Source organism: Mastacembelus armatus, chromosome 7, assembly GCF_900324485.2.
Source record: "Mastacembelus armatus chromosome 7, fMasArm1.2, whole genome shotgun sequence".
Classification (NCBI taxonomy): domain Eukaryota; kingdom Metazoa; phylum Chordata; class Actinopteri; order Synbranchiformes; family Mastacembelidae; genus Mastacembelus; species Mastacembelus armatus.
The window spans coordinates 20,071,977-20,093,936 of record NC_046639.1 but is presented as its reverse complement, the minus strand read 5'-3'; the positions used below and the strand labels follow the sequence as shown (position 1 = coordinate 20,093,936).

General features: G+C 40.3%; 2 protein-coding genes across 9 annotated transcripts in view; one reads left to right on the top strand and one right to left on the bottom strand.

Annotated features, from left to right (window-relative positions):
- The first annotated feature begins 184 nt into the window (after positions 1 to 184).
- On the top strand, positions 185 to 12,157 carry tm9sf4 (transmembrane 9 superfamily protein member 4). Its single transcript, XM_026332907.1, has 18 exons — positions 185 to 225; positions 2,001 to 2,111; positions 2,709 to 2,808; positions 2,919 to 3,075; positions 3,265 to 3,409; positions 4,208 to 4,331; positions 4,455 to 4,576; positions 4,757 to 4,868; positions 5,012 to 5,082; positions 5,257 to 5,389; positions 5,989 to 6,070; positions 6,203 to 6,278; positions 6,439 to 6,522; positions 7,343 to 7,518; positions 7,640 to 7,703; positions 7,900 to 8,019; positions 8,669 to 8,758; positions 9,195 to 12,157. Exons 1-18 carry the CDS (start codon positions 208 to 210, stop codon positions 9,342 to 9,344), a joined length of 1,935 nt encoding a protein of 644 aa, XP_026188692.1. The 5' UTR covers positions 185 to 207; the 3' UTR covers positions 9,345 to 12,157.
- A 612-nt stretch (positions 12,158 to 12,769) lies between these two features.
- Positions 12,770 to 21,960, bottom strand: part of plagl2 (pleiomorphic adenoma gene-like 2) — a 42,885-nt gene continuing 33,694 nt past the window's right edge. For 6 of the 8 annotated variants that reach the window (XM_026331568.1, XM_033325290.1, XM_026331566.2 and 3 more), the window contains 3 exons: positions 20,720 to 20,855; positions 20,140 to 20,633; positions 12,770 to 19,734 (listed from right to left, as the gene is read on the bottom strand). In XM_026331568.1, the coding sequence (XP_026187353.1) occupies positions 18,249 to 19,734; positions 20,140 to 20,474 (1,821 nt within the window). In that variant the 5' untranslated portion in view covers positions 20,475 to 20,633; positions 20,720 to 20,855 and the 3' untranslated portion in view covers positions 12,770 to 18,248. The remainder of the gene's footprint in view (positions 19,735 to 20,139; positions 20,634 to 20,719; positions 20,856 to 21,960) is intronic. The other 2 variants (XM_026331570.2, XM_026331571.2) reach the window with 1 other exon arrangement.

The following is a 21,960-nucleotide window of genomic DNA, read 5'->3' as shown; positions in this document are numbered from 1 at the left end:
GTATTAATGAAAATAAGGGAAATCCTAATAGGCTAATTTGAAATCACGCATAAAGACGTGACGTGAGTGTGGATGTAATAAATCTATCAGCTGTGTAAAGGCACACCTGCAGAATTTCTGGGCATGCCAAAAAAAATAAGTAACTCATTTAAAAAAAAAAAAAAAAAAACACACCTTCCGTGACGTAACTAATGACACGTATTCAAAATGGCGGCCGCGGATATGGTGAGTGGAAAGCCGAACTCTTTTTCTTTAAACTACACATCCTTAATACGATCTTTCCAAATTACCGCAGACACAGAGTCGTACTCGTGGTAGAGTAGAGGCCTATGTTGGTTGATAACCAGCATTTAGCGTAACTATACGCGAATTTAAAGGAGTTCGCTGCTGTTGTAATGTTGATGATCTCGCTAACTGCCTAGTGGAGTTAGCCAGCTAAGCTAACGACACCTAGCTTGACTTTCAGTGAGCTGTGGCTCAGAAAACAGATTTATATCGTACGCCTGGTGTAATAAACTGTGCTGACGATGTATAAATACCCATGTACTTGTTCTTCACACTGTCATTTGCTGTACAGCCAGAAGCAATCAGCTGGCCGAACTTTGGGTTGAGCTAATGTTAGTTAGTTAGCTGTTAGCAGACGATATCGTCGGTTCGAGGTTAAAGTGCGGAGGTGTAGGGATGGCAGCTGGAGAAAGTCCTCGGAATATAAAATATAAAAACAAAACGAGCCAAGACTGCCTGTGTTAGTTAACTCTGCTGGTGCACTATGGGAATAGACGTGTCAGTCAGTAGCCATGTCAGCTAGCTAACTTCCTTAGCTGCCATATCATAAGTCATCGTAAATGCATGTGGTAAATTAAAAAATGTGTATTGGGTTAATAGTGGGGTATTTCGGACACCATCAGCCCGTTTGGAATAGTATTTAGGCAGTAACATTTAATGAGTAAGCCATGGCTGTCTGGATCTCATTTGAGGAACTGCATGGGACTAACTGCTATTCCTGTTCTGCCACTGGTTTCCTGGCTTCTCCAAACCAGAACTTCAAGTAGAATAGTGCATTCCATGATACCTCGTTGAACTTGAGATAAAGTGAAAAGTACTTTGGCTCAAAGCACTGCCCTCTTTTTACCAGTTCATTGAAGTTTTGTAAGTACACACTGACTCTGCCACTTGGAGAGATTTTATTGTTTCTATGGCTTCATGTTCTGCGCCGTTGTCTTACCAGAGAATAAATCTTCTGAGTATCATGCGGACTCCAGGCGACAAGGGCTCTGTTTCCTCACATGCCCACTGGCAAGCACCAGGAAAGGTGTAATATGAGGCCGTTCAAGGGCAATGAAGCTCTGACCAAACACCTGGCAACCGTTGTATGCACAATGTGCTTTAATTTTTCCATTAACAAAACACCATACAGAGCTCTGCGAAATGTTATTTGGTGCCTTTGAAATACTCATGTCAGCACTTCACAAGTCGTGAGTTTGTTTGATTTAATGATGTTTTGTACTTGTACTAAGTATTAAGATCTATTCATCTTTCCTGGCCCAGTACGTCACAGCATATAAAAGCAGTAATTATGTTTTTAGATGCACTTGGAGAGCCACTCAAATGTTATTCTTGGTACAGTGTCAAAAAAGTGCTTGAGTGACATCCTAACATTGTCAAACATTGCTATTGTCTTCAAAAATATGATATTGTTTTCCATGATGTATAAACCTGTTACAGATAAGCTATGAGGAAGTAGTTGCAGGTTTTCTCTGTATAAATTTTGCTCTTTCATATACACAACTGTCCTTCAAGCTCTACGTGACCTTTACCTCTTTAACAAATGCACAGAATATTAGTGGGTTTTTTTGTGTGGCATGACTCAATTGGTTTGTGTTTAGAATCTATTTGTCTTCGCTCCACATAGTACTGTTTCATCTCATGGTGTACACATTAAATGGTGTGCATTTGTCTGTATCTGTGTCATAAAATATTTGGTGGTGTCTGTGTTGCAGGAGACGTGGTGGGCCTTGCTGCTGTTGTCCTTGTTGCCTGTGGTCCGACCCTTCTATGTTCCCGGAGTTGCTCCCCGGGACTTCCATGATGGTGAGACAGTAGATATTAAGGTCAGTCTAAGAATTTTGTTAATCAGCATTTTACAGAAACATTGCGATATAGCTTATCATCAGTAGTCGGCAGCACTGCCTTATATCACCAGCAACTGGGCTCTATCTTTGGAATGGAGTTTGTCTTATCTTTCCACTGTTATCCAGCTGTCCAACTCCACAGTAAAAACATGGACATTAGGTCAATTTCTCCTCTCTGCCTGTATTTCTGGTTGTGTCATGTACTCACTGACTTTCTACAGATGAACTTAGTATGTAAGCATGTAAGTCTTTTGTCTAAAAGGTAGCATGTTTGTTTCAGTGAATGTTGTCTTGCACATCACCCCTCTTTTTTTTAACCCATTTGAGCAGATCATTGCACTTATATGGTGACCCATGTAGATATTAGCATGATCACCAAATAATCTTGCATTCATTTCAAAATCTCTTGTATCGATCACCTTAGACTACATATTTTGCTGTTGTCAGCAAAGTGGCTACATAATAATGGGCAACCATGGGTTAAATTCACTAAGAAGGATCTTTTTTTTTTTTTTTATTGTATTTTTGCACATTAAATGCTATAATATGAAGCAAATAGGATCATTTGTTTTTCAGGCAGTGAAGCTGACCAGTTCCCGCACCCAGCTTCCTTATGAATATTACTCTCTACCTTTTTGTAAGCCCGAGTCTGTTTTCTACAAGGGAGAGAACCTGGGTAAGTGGACTGCTGCTGGCATGTACAAATTCTGGTCTGAGAAGGTAAATGTCTGACTTCATTATGCCTGATACATTTAGTGAAAGTAATGAATTTTTTTTTTTTTCTAGGTGAGGTGTTGCGTGGGGACCGTATTGTGAATACCCTCTACAATGTTGAAATGAACAAAGAAAAGAAATGTGAGATAGTGTGCAACAAGAAAAAGCTCAGCATAGAAGAGAGCAAGCTGGTTGCAGAACGAGTCCAGGAGGAATACTACGTTCACCTGTGAGCAACCCTTCCCTACTGTTGTTAGCAGGGGAATCCCTCCCATTGCCAATCTTGACTTCCTGCTATGTAGAATATTGTTTTTTCTGTGGCTCCAGACTCTTTACTATAACCTTGTTCTCTAGCATTTAGGAATTTTTACGTTGTATCTATAAATCAAAACATACTGAACCTTTCTGTACTTTTCAGTATTGCAGATAACCTGCCTGTGGCCACCAGGTTAGAGTTTTACCCAAACAGAGATGCAGGAGGCGAGGAGGAGCAGAAGAGGGATGTGGTGAAAGATATCCAATTTGAACATGGCTACAGATTGGGATTTGTTGATAGCAACAAGGTAGCTATGATTCCGCATCGGCCTGTTTTGAATACATTATTCTGAGATGCGAGAAGGTGGAGAGTACAGGGAGAAGATATTAGGAGATTTCAGTTATAGATCTCTGTTTTGCATTTTCTGCCTCAGCTTCTTACTATGAGCACTGGCATCCATTGATGTTTGGAGTTTGTTTACTCTGTGCTCTTTGTGGTTTGAGAAGTGAGTTAGTCTCACTTGATAGAGGAGGATTTCAGGATGTGGCAGTATATGAATCACAATCAACTGAGAGTTGGTTGTTTTCTTAGCGGAACAGACCACACCCACGTAAAACATTTGAGAGTAACTGAATAAATAATACAGAATTTTTCTCCTCCACTTTTAACTTGGATTGTTTGATCTGATTAATTTGACAACAATTAAAGTAATACAAGACTTCAGTCATTCAGTCCTGTTTTCCTGATGAAAACACAACAAAGAGCTAAAAGCTTTTCCTCTTTGTGGTCCTAAATAATGTTTTAATATATCAGAATATTTGCTTGAGAAGCACTTAACATTTGGAGCTTTGTTTTTAGGGGCTAGTAAGTTACCACGTCTTAAAATACATGATGGTTTCACACTAATGATGAAATTATGGAAAGGATGTAAAGTATGCGCTCTCAGGGATGTTTTGTTCCTGGAAACTAAATACCACATTCTTATGTTCAGGGTCAAACTAAAAGTTGCTGTTCATTTTACAGGTGTGTGTCTGTGTGCAGCTCATCAGTTATTGGTCATAATATGCTAATTTTGGTCTTTCTTCTTCTGTTTTCTCCCTCACAGTTTTATCTGCACAACCACCTGTCCTTCATCCTGTACTTCCACAGGGAGAAGCTGGAGGAGGGGGACACTCATGACTACAGGGTGGTGCGATTTGAGGTCATACCCCAAAGTGTAAAAGTGGATGGTAGGTGTGAAAATACCAAATAGATTGAATGTAGGTAATGTTTCAGATCTATACTGATGTAAAAACTAGTTGTATAGAGTGGCCAGTAAAGTATAAGTTATCACTGCACATCTTAATTCTCAGATCTGAAAGGAGTGGAAAAGGATAAGACCTGCACTTTGCCTGAAGCTAGTGGCTCTGTGCCACAGGAGATTGACCCGACCAAGGAGAACGAGGTCCTCTTCACTTACTCTGTCCACTGGGAGGTCAGTGCCTGCTGAATGGGTTCTCGGTGAATCAGTGCTGTCTCTCTTTGATTACCTTTACACATTTCAAATCAAGAGTTCCACAAACTGAAAACAATACGAACTATATGACTGAAAAATACTTACAGACTTGAGTTAGAAAATGTGTGGACTCTGCTAAGCCTCTTGTCTGCTCTGCAGGAGAGCGAGGTGAAGTGGGCGTCTCGATGGGACACATACCTGACCATGAGCGATGTCCAGATCCACTGGTTTTCCATTGTCAATTCTGTGGTGGTTGTCTTCTTCCTGTCTGGTATGTCTAGTCCAAATCTTATGAATGCAATGTAAAGCTTTTCAGTCTAAATCTGTAGTTTGATAAATAGCATATGAAATCTTGCGTGTTCCATCTTTCTATCTGACCGACTTCCTGCTCATCCCCTGCCTTTTTTCTCCCAGGCATTCTCAGTATGATCATAATCAGGACCTTGAGGAAAGACATTGCTAACTACAACAGAGAGGATGATATAGTAAGAAAACACACACACTGTCTGCATGGTTTCAGCATGTTTTTAGGGAAGGAACGCTTGTCTTTGAAAAACTGTATAAATCAGAATAAATGTTAGTGAAAACTTCTTTAGATTCTTAATCATTAAGTTAGAATATTCTAGTCACTTGAATATGTTTTTCTGCTCCCTAAACAGGAGGACACGATGGAGGAGTCAGGATGGAAGAATGTCCATGGTGATGTCTTCAGGCCCCCTCAGTATCCCATGATCCTCAGCTCTTTGCTGGGCTCAGGGATCCAGCTCTTTTGCATGATTCTCATTGTCATCTGTGAGTTTTTCTCTTTCATCATTTTCTATATATCTTATATTCATTTACTCACATGCTTACAACGTTAGTTGACTTTAAGTTAGCATATTGTTCTCATTATATCAGGACTCTTATTCCTGTAAAGCAGTGAAGGTAACTCTGTGAAAAGCAAAAAATGCAGAAACAACCTATGAAATGTTTCTGTAGCCCAGCTAGGTGTCTTTAGTCTGAGGGTGTGTAAAGGCCTGAATTCTGAACATGAGAACATCTCTAGTTCAGCGCTTCAACACCAAAATCAACTTCATGTGAATTTGTGGTGGTCTGAAATCCAGTAATAAGTTCAAATACAATGTGGATGTTAGATAACTTGTCATTTTTGCATCTCTATTTTCATACTAACTAAACAAGATGTAATATGTTAATGAGAAAGCTGCTTTGTATTTACATGGTGTGTCTAAACTTAGGCCACTGGAGAAAACTGTATTAAGATTACTCAAATGCTTGACTGTCATTGTAATCTATGGAACCTTCTACCTCCCACATGTTCCTGTGTGTGTGTGTGTGTGTGTGTGTGTGTGTGTGTGCGTGTGCGTGTGTGTGCGCGCGCATGTGCGCCATAGTTGTTGCCATGCTGGGCATGTTATCTCCATCCAGTAGAGGGGCACTGATGACCACTTCTTGCTTCCTCTTCATGTTCATGGGGTAAGAGCAGTGTTTGCCTCTGATCCTTAGTAGGAAAATCTCAAAGATGTCAGAAAGTAAGAGGAGGCATATTTTCTGTAGAGCATTTCTTTGACTGTTTTCTGCTTGTTCCTGTGGATGTTTCTCTTCCAGCGTATTTGGTGGCTACTTTGCTGGCAGACTGTACCGAACACTGAAGGGCCACCGGTGGAAGAAAGGAGCTTTTTGTGTGAGTCATTAAGTTAGATCCTCAGTGTGAAACAGTTTTGTTACCCCCAAGACACAGCTTATGCACTGTTTGTTCAGATTTCCCACTGTTTACATGTAAATATAAATTGATGTTGCCATGGACAGAGAGGCTTAGGTTATTTGTGCTGTCACCTCTACAGACAGCAACTCTGTATCCTGCCGTGGTTTTTGGAATCTGCTTCATCCTCAACTGTTTTATCTGGGGAGAACACTCCTCTGGAGCTGTGAGTACCACGACTCAGGAACACACAATCTAAATGTGTGCATTTTCTGTTCAATCATGTGAATTAGGAAACAGTGAAGTACAAAGCTAATTACTTTAAGAGCTACAGCTTCACTCAGTAGTGTCTTCAAAGGAAAGATTCACTGCAGCCTGTGGTGTGTTCATGTGACAAGTTCAAGTCAGGTCTGTGATGTTCAATGACGGCAGTCAGAGTTTGTTGCTGCTAATTCTTAGCAGTCAGCTGATGTAATGCTGTATCTCTTAAGAGAAGAAATATTTTAAAAGTCTCCTAATAAAAGCAAATAATATATTGAAGCAATAACATCGTGTTCCTTGCTCATTTCAGTGAACTCAGAGGTTTTGCTACTTGAGCCCCACTTAGCCTAGTATGACCAATAGTTTTAGATGATTCTATGTAACTGATATTACTGGGCCAGTTTTTTGACTTTATAATCTTTCTATACTTCTGCCATGCTGTATTCTGGTATGTCACTAATTTTAACACGAAAGTAAAACAGTAGCAGAAGCAATGAAACATAGTTCAATCATCAAAATAGTTCAGTAATGTCCGTTGCTAACATTAGCTGAACAGATGACACCACACCAGACTGGGCATATACTCGATTTCAATAGCAAAAAAAAATCTTCAGGAATTTCTGGTAGACAAAAAAAGTGAAGAGACGCTGTGCAGCATGGTATGCCACAGCACTAAACACCGTCTGAACCTCTCTATTGTGTAATTATTACAGATTAAGAACATATACTTTCAGTGGAATGACCTAGATTCTTCCTGTGTTGCTGCACTTTTCTTACCACCTCAGGTTCCCTTCACCACAATGCTGGCCCTGCTGTGTATGTGGTTCGGCATCTCTATGCCCTTGGTCTACCTCGGCTACTACTTTGGTTTCCGGAAACAGCCGTATGATAATCCGGTACGCACCAACCAGATCCCTCGACAGGTCCCAGAGCAGCGCTGGTACATGAACAAGTTTGTTGGGTGAGTGTTCAGTCTGATCTTAATCTCTGGTCACTCATCAGGATGGCTGCTATCATGCAGGCTTTGAAGGTTTCTGTTGAGTCTTGCATTCTTATATAATGGTTTATATTCTCTCCACTAGAATCCTGATGGCAGGGATCTTGCCTTTTGGTGCCATGTTCATCGAGCTCTTCTTCATTTTCAGTGTGGGTACAACTGCTCTGCTCTATAGTCTAGTTAGTGATTTTCAGCTGTTTATGTGCCTTTTCTTGTCTATGTCAAGAATATTGTGCAAATAGAAATGCTATTAGTTTGACTGAGCAGATATGTAACTGCTGTAAAGTCAGTGGCTCAGTCCTCACACTCACAGTAATGTTAGTGTCCATGTGCTGCCACCTACAGGCCATCTGGGAGAATCAGTTCTATTACCTCTTTGGCTTCCTGTTTCTGGTCTTCATCATCTTGGTGGTGTCCTGCTCTCAGATCAGCATCGTCATGGTTTATTTCCAGCTCTGTGCAGAGGTAAGTTCATTTAGGCTAGATGTAAAAGACTGTTAATTAAGTTTCTCTTTTGGTGTGAGAGGTGTTTGATTAAAAAAATTTACATGGAAACCTTACTGTGCAGCTGTTTTTTTTTTTTTAAGGGTAGGTGGGGTGATATTAAATATCTCTGAATTAAGATGTCTCCTGTCTCTAATATTTCATTTCTGATACATATTTCTGATAATGTCCATAAACTCCAGAAAATCATAGAAATTCAGCGATATTTGTCTCCTTTGATTGTTCCAGTGCTAAGTGTTTTGTAGTTTGTAGTTTGAAAACCCAGCTTTTCATGTGTAGATTTTCCAAGATGGTTCTAACATCTCACGTTCTCCTGCTGATTCATATACTGCTAGTTCCTGTGTATTTAAAACATTGACATAATTGACATGGAAAATAGTGTCTCTCCTGAAAATGTAAATAAGAGAGGGTCTAACAGCTGAAAGACGGAGCATGTCAGATGATACACACCTGCCAGATAGATTTTTATTAAAACCAAAATGTGGCAGAGATTTGTTTTTATGAATAGTTATTAATAATAGCTTATCTCTACTTTATAAAGTATTAGTAAACAAGTTGGTGCTGTTGTCTGTTCCTACCTGATGTGCTGTGCCGTCTCTCTCGTAACCAGGACTACCGGTGGTGGTGGAGAACCTTCCTGGTTTCAGGAGGCTCTGCATTCTACGTCCTCGTTTATGCCGTTTTCTACTTTGTCAACAAGGTAAAATCCTCAAATGTGTAGATGTTTCAGATTCAGAGTCTTTTTTATTTAAAAAAGTTATGCAGCTGCTCACTATGTTCAAGACTATGTTAAAGATCAACATATGTTCTATGTTAATATGGTAATAGTTTTCCCACAGAAAGTTCAGTTCAATCCTTTCTGGGATAAATCCAGAATATATAAATGTGCAAATATTCTGCTTTAATATCAGATGCTTATTACTAAAAAGTCTGTTCTTAATGAATGTGACCTGGAGGCTTCACATTTCCCCGTCACACTTCTGTCTTCATTTCTTTGTGACTAACTGTCCAGCAGTGAATGGTGAAGTTCCATGCCTGAAAAAGGCTCCACTTTTAGTCAAAATATAATTCTGACCTTTTTCCCACCAGATTTATAGAACAGAATGCTAATTCCTGCTCTGTTTATTCCTCCCCAGCTGGACATTGTGGAGTTCATCCCCTCGCTCTTGTACTTTGGCTACACAGCGCTCATGGTGCTGTCGTTCTGGCTGCTAACTGGCACAATCGGTTTCTACGCGGCCTACATGTTCATCAGGAAAATCTATGCTGCAGTCAAGATCGACTGAGTCATCACCATTGCTGCTGTTCTCATTTTTTTTTTTTGTCACTTTTTTTTTAGTATATATATTTTTATTCGTCATGTCCAGCAAGCACTGACTTGTGTGTAGAGGGAGCGAGATGGGTTTTTACGGTGCAACAGCCCCACCCACTGGCTTCATGGGGAAGAACAGCAAGACGACAGAGCTAAACTGGCTGTTTCTCCCTCCCCTGTCGCTCTTTCCCCCCTCCTCTCTCCCGGACAGAGTCTCAGAGGGGATTCTCCTCTGAGGGGACAGTTCATGTCTCCTACTGTTTCACCTTGCACATAACACAGCGGGCCAAAGCTTGTCCAATGACAGTTTCTGTGTGTTTTTGTTTTGTTTTGTCATTGTGTATTTTCAGTTTATCTTATCCAGGTTTTTATTTTATCATCACAGGATTTATCTATGACTTCATGTTGTTCATGTCCTGAGAAGCTGTTTTCACCAGATTTCTTTATATTAACTCTTTTCCAAGCTTCATTTCAGACACTCTGTAGATCAGGGAAGGATTGGGTATCTAACTATGGTTATGGTGTTAACGTTTTTTTTTTCCTGTTGAACTGATATGGATGGAGCTTTTGCTGGGGAGTTCTACATTGTAACACAAGAAAGGTTAAATTAAATGTTCTATTAGTTTTTACTTCAATTTCCATGTCCTGGTGTGACCATGTTACCACAGCTGCAATCAAAATATTAGCTTCTTCTTTCCAAACAATGGATCTCTTATTAATGTCAAAATATTGGTCCATTTGTTCTAAATGATACAGAACTGCTCTGAATTGGACTGTGAACCCAATGCCCTGGAGCAGTGGACTGTTGGGTGAAGCTGCTGGAGTTGGAGAAAAGGAAAACGCTGCAGTCAGCACAGAAATGAAAAGGAGGAGTAACCTTTTGTATTTCAAAAGTTGCAACACAAATATGTGTTTGAAGCTTTTCCAGTAGTAACTTAAGAAAAAGGTTTTTCCGCTCATTAACCATGGCATCAGTGTAGCCTTAGCAGTGCTGGGTGCCTGCTGAACTATGCAGTAATGGAAAGAAGTTGCTGTTTGAAGGTTATTTTTAAATGCCTCCTTTCTTTCAGGTTGAGTCTATGATAATACAGTTTATGTAATATGTAAAATGATTTTTTTTTTTTTTGAAAGCCAACTGAGTCTCTTCTCTGTTTCTAGCAGCAGCGATAGATATCGTTTCGAAATGGGATGCAGAGTATTGAAATGTTATCCACAGTGTTCCTATATCTGTACAGGCAATGTTTTTGTGTAGACAAGAGGCCCATATTCTTACATTACAACTTCTTTTTTTACTCTAAAATGACATCTGTGCATATAGAAATTTGGTTGCACTTTTAAGATATCTGTCAGCTAAAAATTCAGAGAATATGGTAGAACCTGATAAAATGTGAGGACAGATATTACTGTAGCTGTTACATAAAATATATTCATCTAATTATATTGTGACAGTGACGGCAGTGGAACAGTTCATTTTGTGAAATTTTTTTTTTTTTTTTTGCCAAGAGATGAGAAGATTGATAACCACTTTTGCAGATTTTCATTAGATAAGAAGCTACTAGCAGCTAAATAGATTAGCTACTAGCCTGGCTCAGTCCAGAGGTAACACGGTCCAACTAGCAGCACCTCTAAAGCTCACAAATTTAACATGCTGCAGCTTGAGGCCTAGATGAGCTGTTTCCCCATCTCCAGCCTTTAAGCTAAGCTAACCAACTGCAGCTGCTTTAATCATACACCCTTAAGTCGTATCAGTCTTTTAATTATTTCTTGGCAAGAAAACAATACTGTAAATTTCCAAAATGTCAAACTATTATTGTATATTCAACACAGGTGGACTGACATCAGTCTAATCCTACTAGTACAGGACTGTTGAGCAGTCTTTGCTGACAGATAAGTCAAACAGAACAAGAGCAAACAGTCTTTTACAGAATATTCTGAATGAATGAAGCAAGCAGCACAGCCTCAAAGATACTTTTTCACCAAGTGTGACAAGCTTCTTGTAAATAAGCATTTCCAGTTCTTCACTTTACTGGAGCTAAACTTGCCATACTCACTCTGTCTGATTTCAGTAGAGAATTCATCTGGTTTTTGCACAGGGTGGCGCGTTACAGAGTAGGGACAGGTGCCTCGATTGACCCCAGTTCTCGAGGGGCAAAAAAGTTGAACGAATGAGTGAATGACGCTTCTTGTGCTCTCTCCTACCTCCATCATAAAGAAGCCCACCCAACACTAGCTGAGCTGCTTGAAGAAAGATAAGCTGAAATGTTTAGTTACCCCTGCCCCTTGCTACCCAGCCTGACTGCTTAGTGAAATCCCAGAGGTCGCCCCAGTTCAAATGAGTCTAATCATGTACTGACCATTACTCTTATCCTTTGTTTCCATGTCATCAGACCTCCTGTTCACTGTATCACCCTCTGCGCTCTTTATTATGTCTGAGTTACAGAGCTCTGACACGTGACTGATGACATCCATAAAGGCAGACGCTCCTCTCCTGCTGTTGACATGCACACGCCAGGGGAGATTTTATATGACGGCCCGAGTCATGCGTGCATATGTATGCTCAAAGGGTTTACAATGTAAATAAAAGAAAATAGCTTTGTATTTGTTTGCGTTTCGCTGTTTGTGGCACTCTATACTGATTCCTGTCATCGTTTTAGCCAGAAGCATGACGCTCATGATGACTTTCAAAGGAACTTGTTTCTCTTACTTTCCTTGTTTCTTTTACAGAATGTCCAATTACAAAATGTATAATGACAAAACAATAAAGTGATGACAAGTTGAATATGAAAATCAGCCTCTGTCTTTTCAAATATTTTCAGAGGGGTAGTCAAAGTGTAGTACCTCTGCTACTTCTACATAGAAGTAAAGGATCTGAATACATTTTCCACCCCCGCCTGTGGAAACAGGCTGGACTGTGTGACTCTAGCAGAGCTTTCCAAAGTCTGAGACAATAACGCAGATGATGTTATCTCAGTTTGGCTCAAGGGCAAATTCTTGGCCACTGTGGCAGCATGAGTCTGAATCTTATTGATGCTGCGGACCCTGACTTTTCATTTGTCTGTTTTAAATAACATTTCCTTTACATCTGTCCAGTTCTTTGGTTTGTGAACAAATAGAAACCTGAACAAAGTTAAACACAGCACATTATCGATTATTTTATCAGAGATCTGACGTATATAGTTTTTAGGAACATCCTTCAGAGAAATACAAATGTTCTGTAGTTCTGCTTTTGTAGCTCTATCTCATATTAAGATAACTATTTAAGATCTTCGTCTCTACAGTTTTGTTGCTGCCTGGAATATAACTTTAGGCTCCGCCCCCCAACAGTTTGCATGATACTGAATAATGACATCTACATTTTGCAAAACAAAGCAAGATACAAGCAAAAGAAAACAAAGAGGGTATGAAACCACTGGTTTGTCTTTTAATCATTTCAACATAACACATGACAACTCAAAGATACACTGTACTGTACAATAAGTTCTGTTGTTGTGTTCATTATCTCTTTGGATCAACCAATATACAAATCTGTCACTTCTACATTGCAGCAACTGATTGCATGTGAGATATGTAACAAAAAAGCAAGACTTCTCATCTTCTTTCTTTCTCCAAAGCACATTGTTTATATATTTCTCCCTGTAGTTGATAAACTCCATGCTATATAAAATAGTGTAAGTGAATGCAAATATTCTATTTTCGTTCACCTTTTTTCACCTTTTTTATTCCAGAGGTGGCTGTAATAGCAAGTGATAAAAAATAAAATGGGCTATGTCACTAAACGAGATACACAAAGAGGTTGGAATGCAAGATTTAAGCTAAAAATATATAAAACTACATGTGGATGTTGCCTGCATCAGACAGTACCCAGTTTCTTACTAAAAGCAAAAAAAAAAAAAAGAGAGGGAGAGACAGCTTTATTCAAATTAAATCAGTTTTTTCAGGCTTAATATGATGAACAAATTCCCTTAAAATGTTTGTGTTCTGCACCTACTAGTAAAGAGGAAAAGGTGAGGATAAGTGCATCCCTAGTAGGTGCAGGTCGAGGTAATGGAGCAACAGCCAAGCCAGGAACAGAACAACATCACTGTCAGAGGTCAGATGAGGATGCATTTTACATCAAGTGTTGAGCTGTGCTGATTTTTGAGTCATTTAGAGCATAGAAGCTAATTTCTGCCACAAAGAAGAAGAAAAAATGATTAAAAACCTAAAACACATATGGTAAGTCAAAATCAGGAGATTCTATAGTAAGATACTATTATCAATGCAAATAAAACTTAATGCTTACTCAAATAAAAGTAGGCTACATTTAAGAGACATTATTTCAAGTTTTGGCTCAGAGTCACACATTTTGTATTATGTTGGAATAATACATACTCTGTTTATTTCTACTATGTCAAATTGACTTAAAATGAATTAAAATGTTGAAATTCTAAGTCAAAATTTTGAATTAGAATTATATGAAAATTTTTCACTGGGTAATTTAAACATTTAAGTCACGATTTTGACTGTAAGTGAGAATTGTTAGAAAATAAGTCAAATGTTATTATAATTGTACCACATAATTTTAATATGCTAACTAAAGTAATCATGACATGGTGTTTCATAATAATGATTTAGTTTCACTTAGTATTTCAAAATTTTAGCTTAGTAATTTACTATTTTGATTAAAGTCTTCATTTTTACCTAATATCTGTTAATAACAACATTTAATATTAATAATAAATCATACTGTTGTAACTTTGACTTCGTATTTTATTATTTTATAATTTAGTAAGTCAAACCTTTGATTTACCATTAGTTTTAAGTTTTTAGTTTAGCCTGCCTAATGTTTTTTCTCCTTTTCTTATTTGGAAAAGGCCATACGGTCACAGATTGGAGTCTGAGTACAGAAACAGGGCCCAGTTTCCCAGAAACATCCCACCATGAAGACTGACCAACCCAGTCCAGGGTGAATCAGGGCTAAATCATATGTTTCACAACTGTAACTTCTTTTCTCTGCTAAAATATATACATATTTGGTTCTTTTTCAACTACTGAGGATATTTTTAGGAACATTAATTTTAAAGCCACATTTGATAGTCAGTTTAACACCTTGCAATTTTTGCACTGCTCACATTTATGACTCATTATAGCCTGACGTTGCCCCTTTTCAACCAGTTCAGTGACCATGATTTATGTGTGATATTACAGGGTCACTCCTGACTTTTTGTTCAGTTACATGGTCTAAAAATGGCCTGCAGATGGGTCTCTGTTGCAACAGGCTGTGGTCAGGTTGTGGCTTTGACACTTCACCGTCAACGGTCTTGTTTCTCACTGCCTCAGAATAACAGATATGCTGTTGCTGTTCTCTGTTCAAGCTCTTGGCTGTGGAGGTTTATTAGATAAATTTATGAGAAAGAAGGCAAAGCTTGTTACCCAAAAAAATAAAAATAAAAATAAAAAGTTTCCATAGAGAGGGGAAGGGATTCTTATGTCGAAGGATATTAGTGAGAAGTCTATCAAAAATACTGTTATTCTTTTGGAGAAGAGATATACACAAAGGTTGATAAAGTCTACACATCAAACTAATGGCACATACATATACAGGATCAATACAACATAAAAACATATGAACATATAAGCTGAAAATTTAAAAAGAAAAAAATACTCTTCTTTAAAGGTTGAAAGTGCTAGAATTCAGATTAGCTCACAGAAACCCAGGGAGGACAAACTTAATACATGCCAAAAGCTTTTCCTTAACTTTTTTTTTTTTTTTAGAACTAAAGGAATATTTGTTACAAAAATATAAATGCTCAATTTGATTGCTACAAATTTGGCTTAAGCCAAGATCTAATTTTTTTAGGATCAATAAAAAAGGTTGATCATTTTACAAGAGCCATCATTAAAATAATGACCTTCCGGGGGTGATACAAGTGTAAAAGAAGTTTTCGAATGAGTTCAGAACTTGGGTGATAAAATCTTCGATTTTAGCAAAGTAGTTGTGATTAAACAGTTAGACTGTGGGGAAGCTTTTTCTACATCAGTGCTTGGTGATTGAGATTTTTCAGCTGCTCCAACCTTCCATGGGAAATGTTCACCTGTGTAACACACACATGCGCCATCAGCTGCTTGTCTTGAGGTTTCATATCCTACAGTATAAAAACTGAATAACACTTGTAGCACTTTGTAACAAGCAATTGTGCAAAAATGTAGTTTCTTCTCCCCAGGTTTTGGTAAGAAAAATAAAACAAATAAAAATGAGGTGATGTGTTGTGTTGTTTTTTGAGGTCCTGTTTTATACAAACAGAAAATAATATATCATATGACAACAAACAAAACAAATATATGACTATAAGCGATACCTGAAGCTGTGCAGTCAGCTATGTGTGCCCCTGTGCTTTGAATGTCAAAGCCGGGGAATTTAGTGACTGCAGTCTTTCAGATATCGTCGAATTTTCAGACCCTTTTCTTTTGACTCTACAAAGCAGCTGAGAGGTGAGGGGGAGGAGGAGGTGGAGAACAGAGGGGACGGGGCCGGGGCTGATGAACACTTTGTCGGTTCGGTTTGTGCATGTTTTCAACTTGCTGTCCATCTTGCAAAAAAAAAAAAAAAAAAAAAAAAAAAAAGAAAAGAAATGTTCTAGTGGTCTACAGTTGTCGTCCATCAGCAACCGTAGCTAAAAGCAGCAATATGTATTTTGTCATTTTTATGTGCTATGCTTTTCCTGTTTTTGTTAGTTTTTAAATCAACATTTTATAGTGAGTGGGGCTCGCCTGTGACATGACGGCAGCTAAAGGGAGCGAAGTGAACGGGTCTTCCATGACCGAATCAACATTTCCGCATTAAATGAACTTAACACAGGTGATGCAGGACCTCAGCCCTGTGTGGTGGATGTGCCAGTTGTCTTGGTCATGCCACAGGTAGAACGTTAGATAAAGAGCACCTATTTCACTTTGAGGTTTAGGTTAACTTTGGGCTCAGGTTTTTATAGGCTGGTGGTGAATGGTTAGAAAGGCTCTAAGCTCCAAGACATCCAAAAGCACTGGCTGGGATTTTATCACAGCACTTGGGTGACAATTTCCACTGGATCAAGACCTACAGTTACAGATTCATAGGCCATCCACATCAGCATCCATATGACACAATCTATCTAGTTCAAATCCGACTTGATTATTAAGCCACTAACAGCCTTCTAATGATCATTTCCATCCACAGCTGTGAATCTGCTATACTAACTCAAGTACATGTAAAGGTAAAGATTGGATATGACAGAGAAAGCTTAAGGGAAAAAGCTAATACTTCATCCATTTGTTTCATCAAAAATGCAAGATACACACAAATGTAAACCTGCCAGACATCAAAAACATCATCACTTAGTTTTAATACATCTACCTAAAATACACCTTACTGAGATAAAAGCAATTATAATATTCAGTTTCTGAGATATTTCGTACACTGCAATAACATTCGCTAATGCATTTTCCTCATCTGTCACTGTAATTCTTGTCTTTTGCCATTCACATATGTCAGGGTTCATCATTACCATGATGACGCATCTTTTTAAAAGACTGTCTAAAGATGTGTCTGTATTATATTCCAAAAATATATATTTTAGATTTGTTGGGCAGCCAAAAACCAGCTGCAATGCATCATTATAATGGGAACTTTAACTGTTAGAAGGAAGACAGGTGAAGGAAGGAGAGCCCTCAAAAGAAACCAGGTGGATTCTGGGTCTTGTGAGGAGAAAGTCTCTATCTCAGGCAGTAAAAACGTCTAGAAGGTCACAGGAAGGAGACAATAAGTTTCCAAAGGAGATTCTAGAGGTGAAGTGCCTTCTGCTAAAAAAAGTGCTTCTCTTGAGGAAAAGTTAAAAAAAAAAAAAAAAAAAAAAAAAAGCCAGCATGAAATTAGAGCATTTTCAACCACCTCACATATGTTCACATTTCTTTCTTTTTTGTTTTCTTAAAAACATGTGGCCATGTCTGTGGCTGATCTGAAGACAGAGTTCACTTTATGAATCGCCACATTGGACTCTGTTCTTCATTTAGTGAGCAATTCTCAACAAAACTGATCTGGTTCTACAAGCACAACATTTACACTTATAATCGGGACATCCATCTAATCTTAATTTTAGTTTCGAAGAGCACTTTTTTAAGCACTTTTTTAAAGGCAGTGGTACAGTCGGGGCTCTGTGCTAGACATCAACTTAGAGTTAAGGGTCAGTTGTTCACTCGGTCTCTTCGTTCCTTCACTGATCTCTCCTCTCCACGCTAATCATCACAGTTTGCGTTACAAGAGTGGGTGGTTCAAAACTCAAGATGAGACACATTCTACCATGTTCTTACATGTGGAAAAGAAAAAAAAGTAAAACAAAATATCCACTTCAAACTATAGTTTTTTTTTTTTCTGGGTCACAACAAGACAGATAATCTTCTCTAAAATTATCTTTGCTTTTTTTTTTTTAATATTATTACATTAGAAAGTATGCAGTACCACGCCTTTTGGCCTACTGATCCTGCCCTCTATACTACAAAATAAGGGGTGGGAGTGGGATAAAAGGGGAAATAAATGGAAAGAAAAAAAGAAGCGTTAATACATCGTTATAACTATAGGAAAGGGGAAAAAGCCCAAATAAAAGCTGCTTCAACTTCTTTTCTCACCTTTTCCTTTTTATGCTCAAAGTGATCCAACTTCCTTTTAAGGCTCAATCAAAAGCTTTTGTGCACTTTCATTTAAGGCTTCTAATTGTTCATTTCTGTATTTATTTATTCTAATTCTTTAACCTTTCGATCAGGTCCTGTAAAGAACCGCAGCTTAAAACGTCCATGCTGAGCTGAGCCGAGCTGAGGCTGGGGCGGAGGCCATCTTGGCTGGGCAGGGCTGGGCCAAGGGCTGGCTCTCTCACTGGAAGGCCTGGTGAAAGCGAGGCAGTGTGGTGGTACTAAGGCTGGAGCTGAACACTGGTGGGAGGGGATGCAGGGGTCCGAGGCCCAGGCCCCCACTGGAGCTCTGCTGCTCCTGAGGTTGCGGTTGCAAAGAGGTAAGAGGTGTCGTGGCGACGGCAGCTGCTGCCGCGGCGACTGCTGCAGCATGGGGCTCGGCAGCATGCAGAGATGAGGAAGAGGAGGAGGAAGAAGAGGAGGAGGTCATAGATGAGGTGTAGCCCATTACTAGCCCTCCTGTGCTCATAGGGGCACTGTAGGGAGGCAGGTTTAGGGGCAAGAACCCCAGCAGGTGGGAGAAATCCATGTTAGCAGCACACAGAGACTCAGCGATCACCGCAGGGCTCTTGGACAGGAGGGGATCCCCACAAAGGTCATCCGTCAGGCCCGTAGTGGGCTCCAGTCCGTCCTTAGGGGGGGAGGCAGCAGCGTGGGGCTCTGCAGAGGGAATTGGGCCTGGCAAACCACTCTGCAGATCCATGAGGAAGCTCTCCATCTCCACTTTCAAGGGCTTATCCAGCAGGTATGAGGTAGATCCCAGCTGGTATTTGGGGGCTGGCTGGGGCTGGTGCTGCTGCTGGGGAGCCGGAGCCTGGTGGTGGGGGGGCAGTGGAGGGGAATGATGATGATGGTGATGGTGGTGATGATGGTGATGATGATGGGAGTGTGGGTGAAGAGATCCAGGGGATTCCATGTGACAACCCATGCCCATAGCTGCAGACAAAGAACTGGGCATCAGGGACGGGTGTGGGTGAGCCACCCCAGTGTTAGACATGGACTGGAGATGGTGGGGGTTGTACATGCCTACTGGAAAAGGGGCCCCACTAGGGAACGGTTTGCCCATCATGGGGTCTTTGTTGGGACCCATGCCACACATCATGGGGCTGAGCTCCTCCTTCACAGAGCAAGGTGGTGACCCCGACGCTAATAGACCTAACATATCAGGAGGCTCAGTCTTGATCTTCAGCAGCTCCTGGGAGTGGCTCTTCTTCACATGGCGTGTCAGGTGGTCCTTCCTGCCAAAGCGCTGGGCACAGTACTGGCACAGGAAGTCCTTTCGTCCCGTGTGTACCACCATGTGCCGTCTTACATCCTTCCGTGTATAAAAACGACGGTCACAGTGGTCGCATGGGTGTTTTTTCTCCTTGGTGCCACCCGAAGACTTACCAGAGTGGCTCTTTAGGTGCTCCAGGAGAACAGGCGTACTCTCATAGCTCTGCATGCACACTTTACAGGTGAGATCCCCTGCTGTGGCAGAGTGCATGGCCACATGGCGCTTATATCCCAGCTTGGTGTTGTAGTGCTTCCCACATTCCTCACACTTAAAGGCCTCCTTGTTGGGGTCATGGGTCTGCAGGTGGTTCTTCAGGTGGTCCTTGCGATGGAACATTTTCTCACAGAATGAGCACTGATGTGTTTTCTGTGGAGAATGTGTGGCCATATGCCTGCAAAGACCATGGGAGAGAGAGAGAGAGAGAGAGAGAGAGAGAGAGAGAGAGACTGTGAATAGATTTTTTTAAGGAGAAGAAATTCACTCCTTGTCTTAATGTCATGTTTGTCATGTAGTCTGCCAATACTGTGCATCCTAAAGTGAGGCATGAATTCCTTTCTTGTGTCCAAAGATGCATACATGAGTCACAGTGGTTTGCAGTCAGGACACAAAACAGATTTTGGAACCACTTCCTGTGATTTACCAGAAACCAAACATGCTTGTATGTTGATGTCAGTTGCATTAATTATTTTTTTGTTTTGTTTTTTAAATAAAGCTAATTTCAAACAGTCACACAGGGATTCTGTGAAAAGCTAAAGAAGCTGTATATAAAAGGATGTGAACTGAGTGATGTGAGTACCTGAAGAGTTTGTATTTGGAGCTGAAGGCCTTGGGACAGTGTGGCTGTGAGCAGTGGAAAGGTTTTTCTCCTGTGTGACTCAAGGTGTGGAGCCGGAGCTTCTCCTGTGAGGCGAACAGCACCCCGCACACCAAACACTCGTTCCTGTTTGCTCTCCCTACCTCTTCTCCTTCTTCGTCCCTCACCCCCTCTCTCTCTTTGCCCCTCTCTTGCTCTCTCTCTGTCCGTGGCAGCGGGGCGTCGCTCCCCAGCAGCTTGGCCGCAGTCCGTCGTCCCTCTTCCTCCGGCGTCAGTGCGGTAATGTGGTGTGAGGCATCAGCGGCAGCAGCTGCCATGGCAGCCCTAGAGTGCCGTGGCCATGAAAATTCACGTGTGGCTTCCCCGCCTTCCAGGCTCCACGTGGGACGTTGCAGGGAAGTTGTCAAAAAAGAAGGTGACCAGCTGTTTACAGGAAGGGCCGATGATGCAGCAGTAACATGAAGATAATCCAAACTCTGTGGTGAGATAGAATTAAAAAACGTTGTCACTAAATCTTTGCACATTGTGACAGAAGTGAACATATTTTTCTTATGACTGTTACCCGGTAAAATCCTGTGTCTTTTTCTTGTCTCTTTTTCAGTGACTCCTTTCCTTCACTCAAGTTCTCACCTCCTCACCCAGTCCCAACAGCTATGGTTGGCAGCGAGTGGGAAATACTGCTTTGCATCTTTACTGTCCTGTGAAAAGAGAAAAAAACATGACAAACATCAGGGCAAGTCAACAAAAAGATAAATGATATAGAGGTAAATATATAAAGATTCAGTGCTAAATAAAATAAAATAAAAAAATAAAGAAACCAGCCCATAATTCAACAGGTTTAACTTGAATTATGTCATACACAAAATGAAGTGTCCGCTGGACACACTAGGGGGAGCTGATCGACAAGTCTGATGTGCAGGAACCACAGAGGAATTAGGAAAAAACTGTTTCAAAATGATGATTCTCAATCACACAAACCTTTATTTCTATAATCATATGTGAAAACATGTGTTCACATAGCCTAATCCTTCATCATGTGTGTCTTCAGATGACAGCATGGTGCACAAAGCCACCTTTGTGTGTGTGTGTGTGTGTGTGTGTGTGTGTGTGTGTGTGTGTACATGTATGTACTTGTTATGCAACTGGATAAGGCTCCTGTAATCCCTGGAAAAACACAGAAACACACACAACCCCCAGGGTAGAGAGAAGGTTTTGGCGGGTGGGGGATGACGGGGGAGTGTTTATGCTACAAACTCAGGCGTCCTAGAACCAGCAATACCTGTCCCCTTGAATTTCATATCTGATAACTGCACCAATAAAGTATCTGGTTGTTCACTGAAAGAAAACAAATTAACTTGTGTTGGAAAGAAGAGAAGGACTGAACTCTCTTGCTGTCATCTCTGCATTCCCTCCTTTACCCTCGGTGACCTCTGTGATCTTTGCTCACTAACACACCAGCTACGTCCAAGGTTGAGTGGGCACAGTGCTGATCGTCAGCATGCGCCAAGCCTCAAAATGAAACCAGTACCATAAACATATGTGGGCATATCTTAGAGAATCCACACACATAAGCACAACATCCTCACACACACACACACACACACACACACACACACACTTCTCAGAATGTAATGCCATCCTTTCTGGGTGAGAGTTCAATAAGTTAAGGAAGAGAGTGAACATCCTGGAATCTGCGGTTGACGATTCTTAATTTTTTTTTTTTTTTTTTTTGGTTAGCAGACTGTTTTAAAACATAAATGTGAGAGTAGTGTGCATATGTGTGCAATTATGTAATTTATCCTA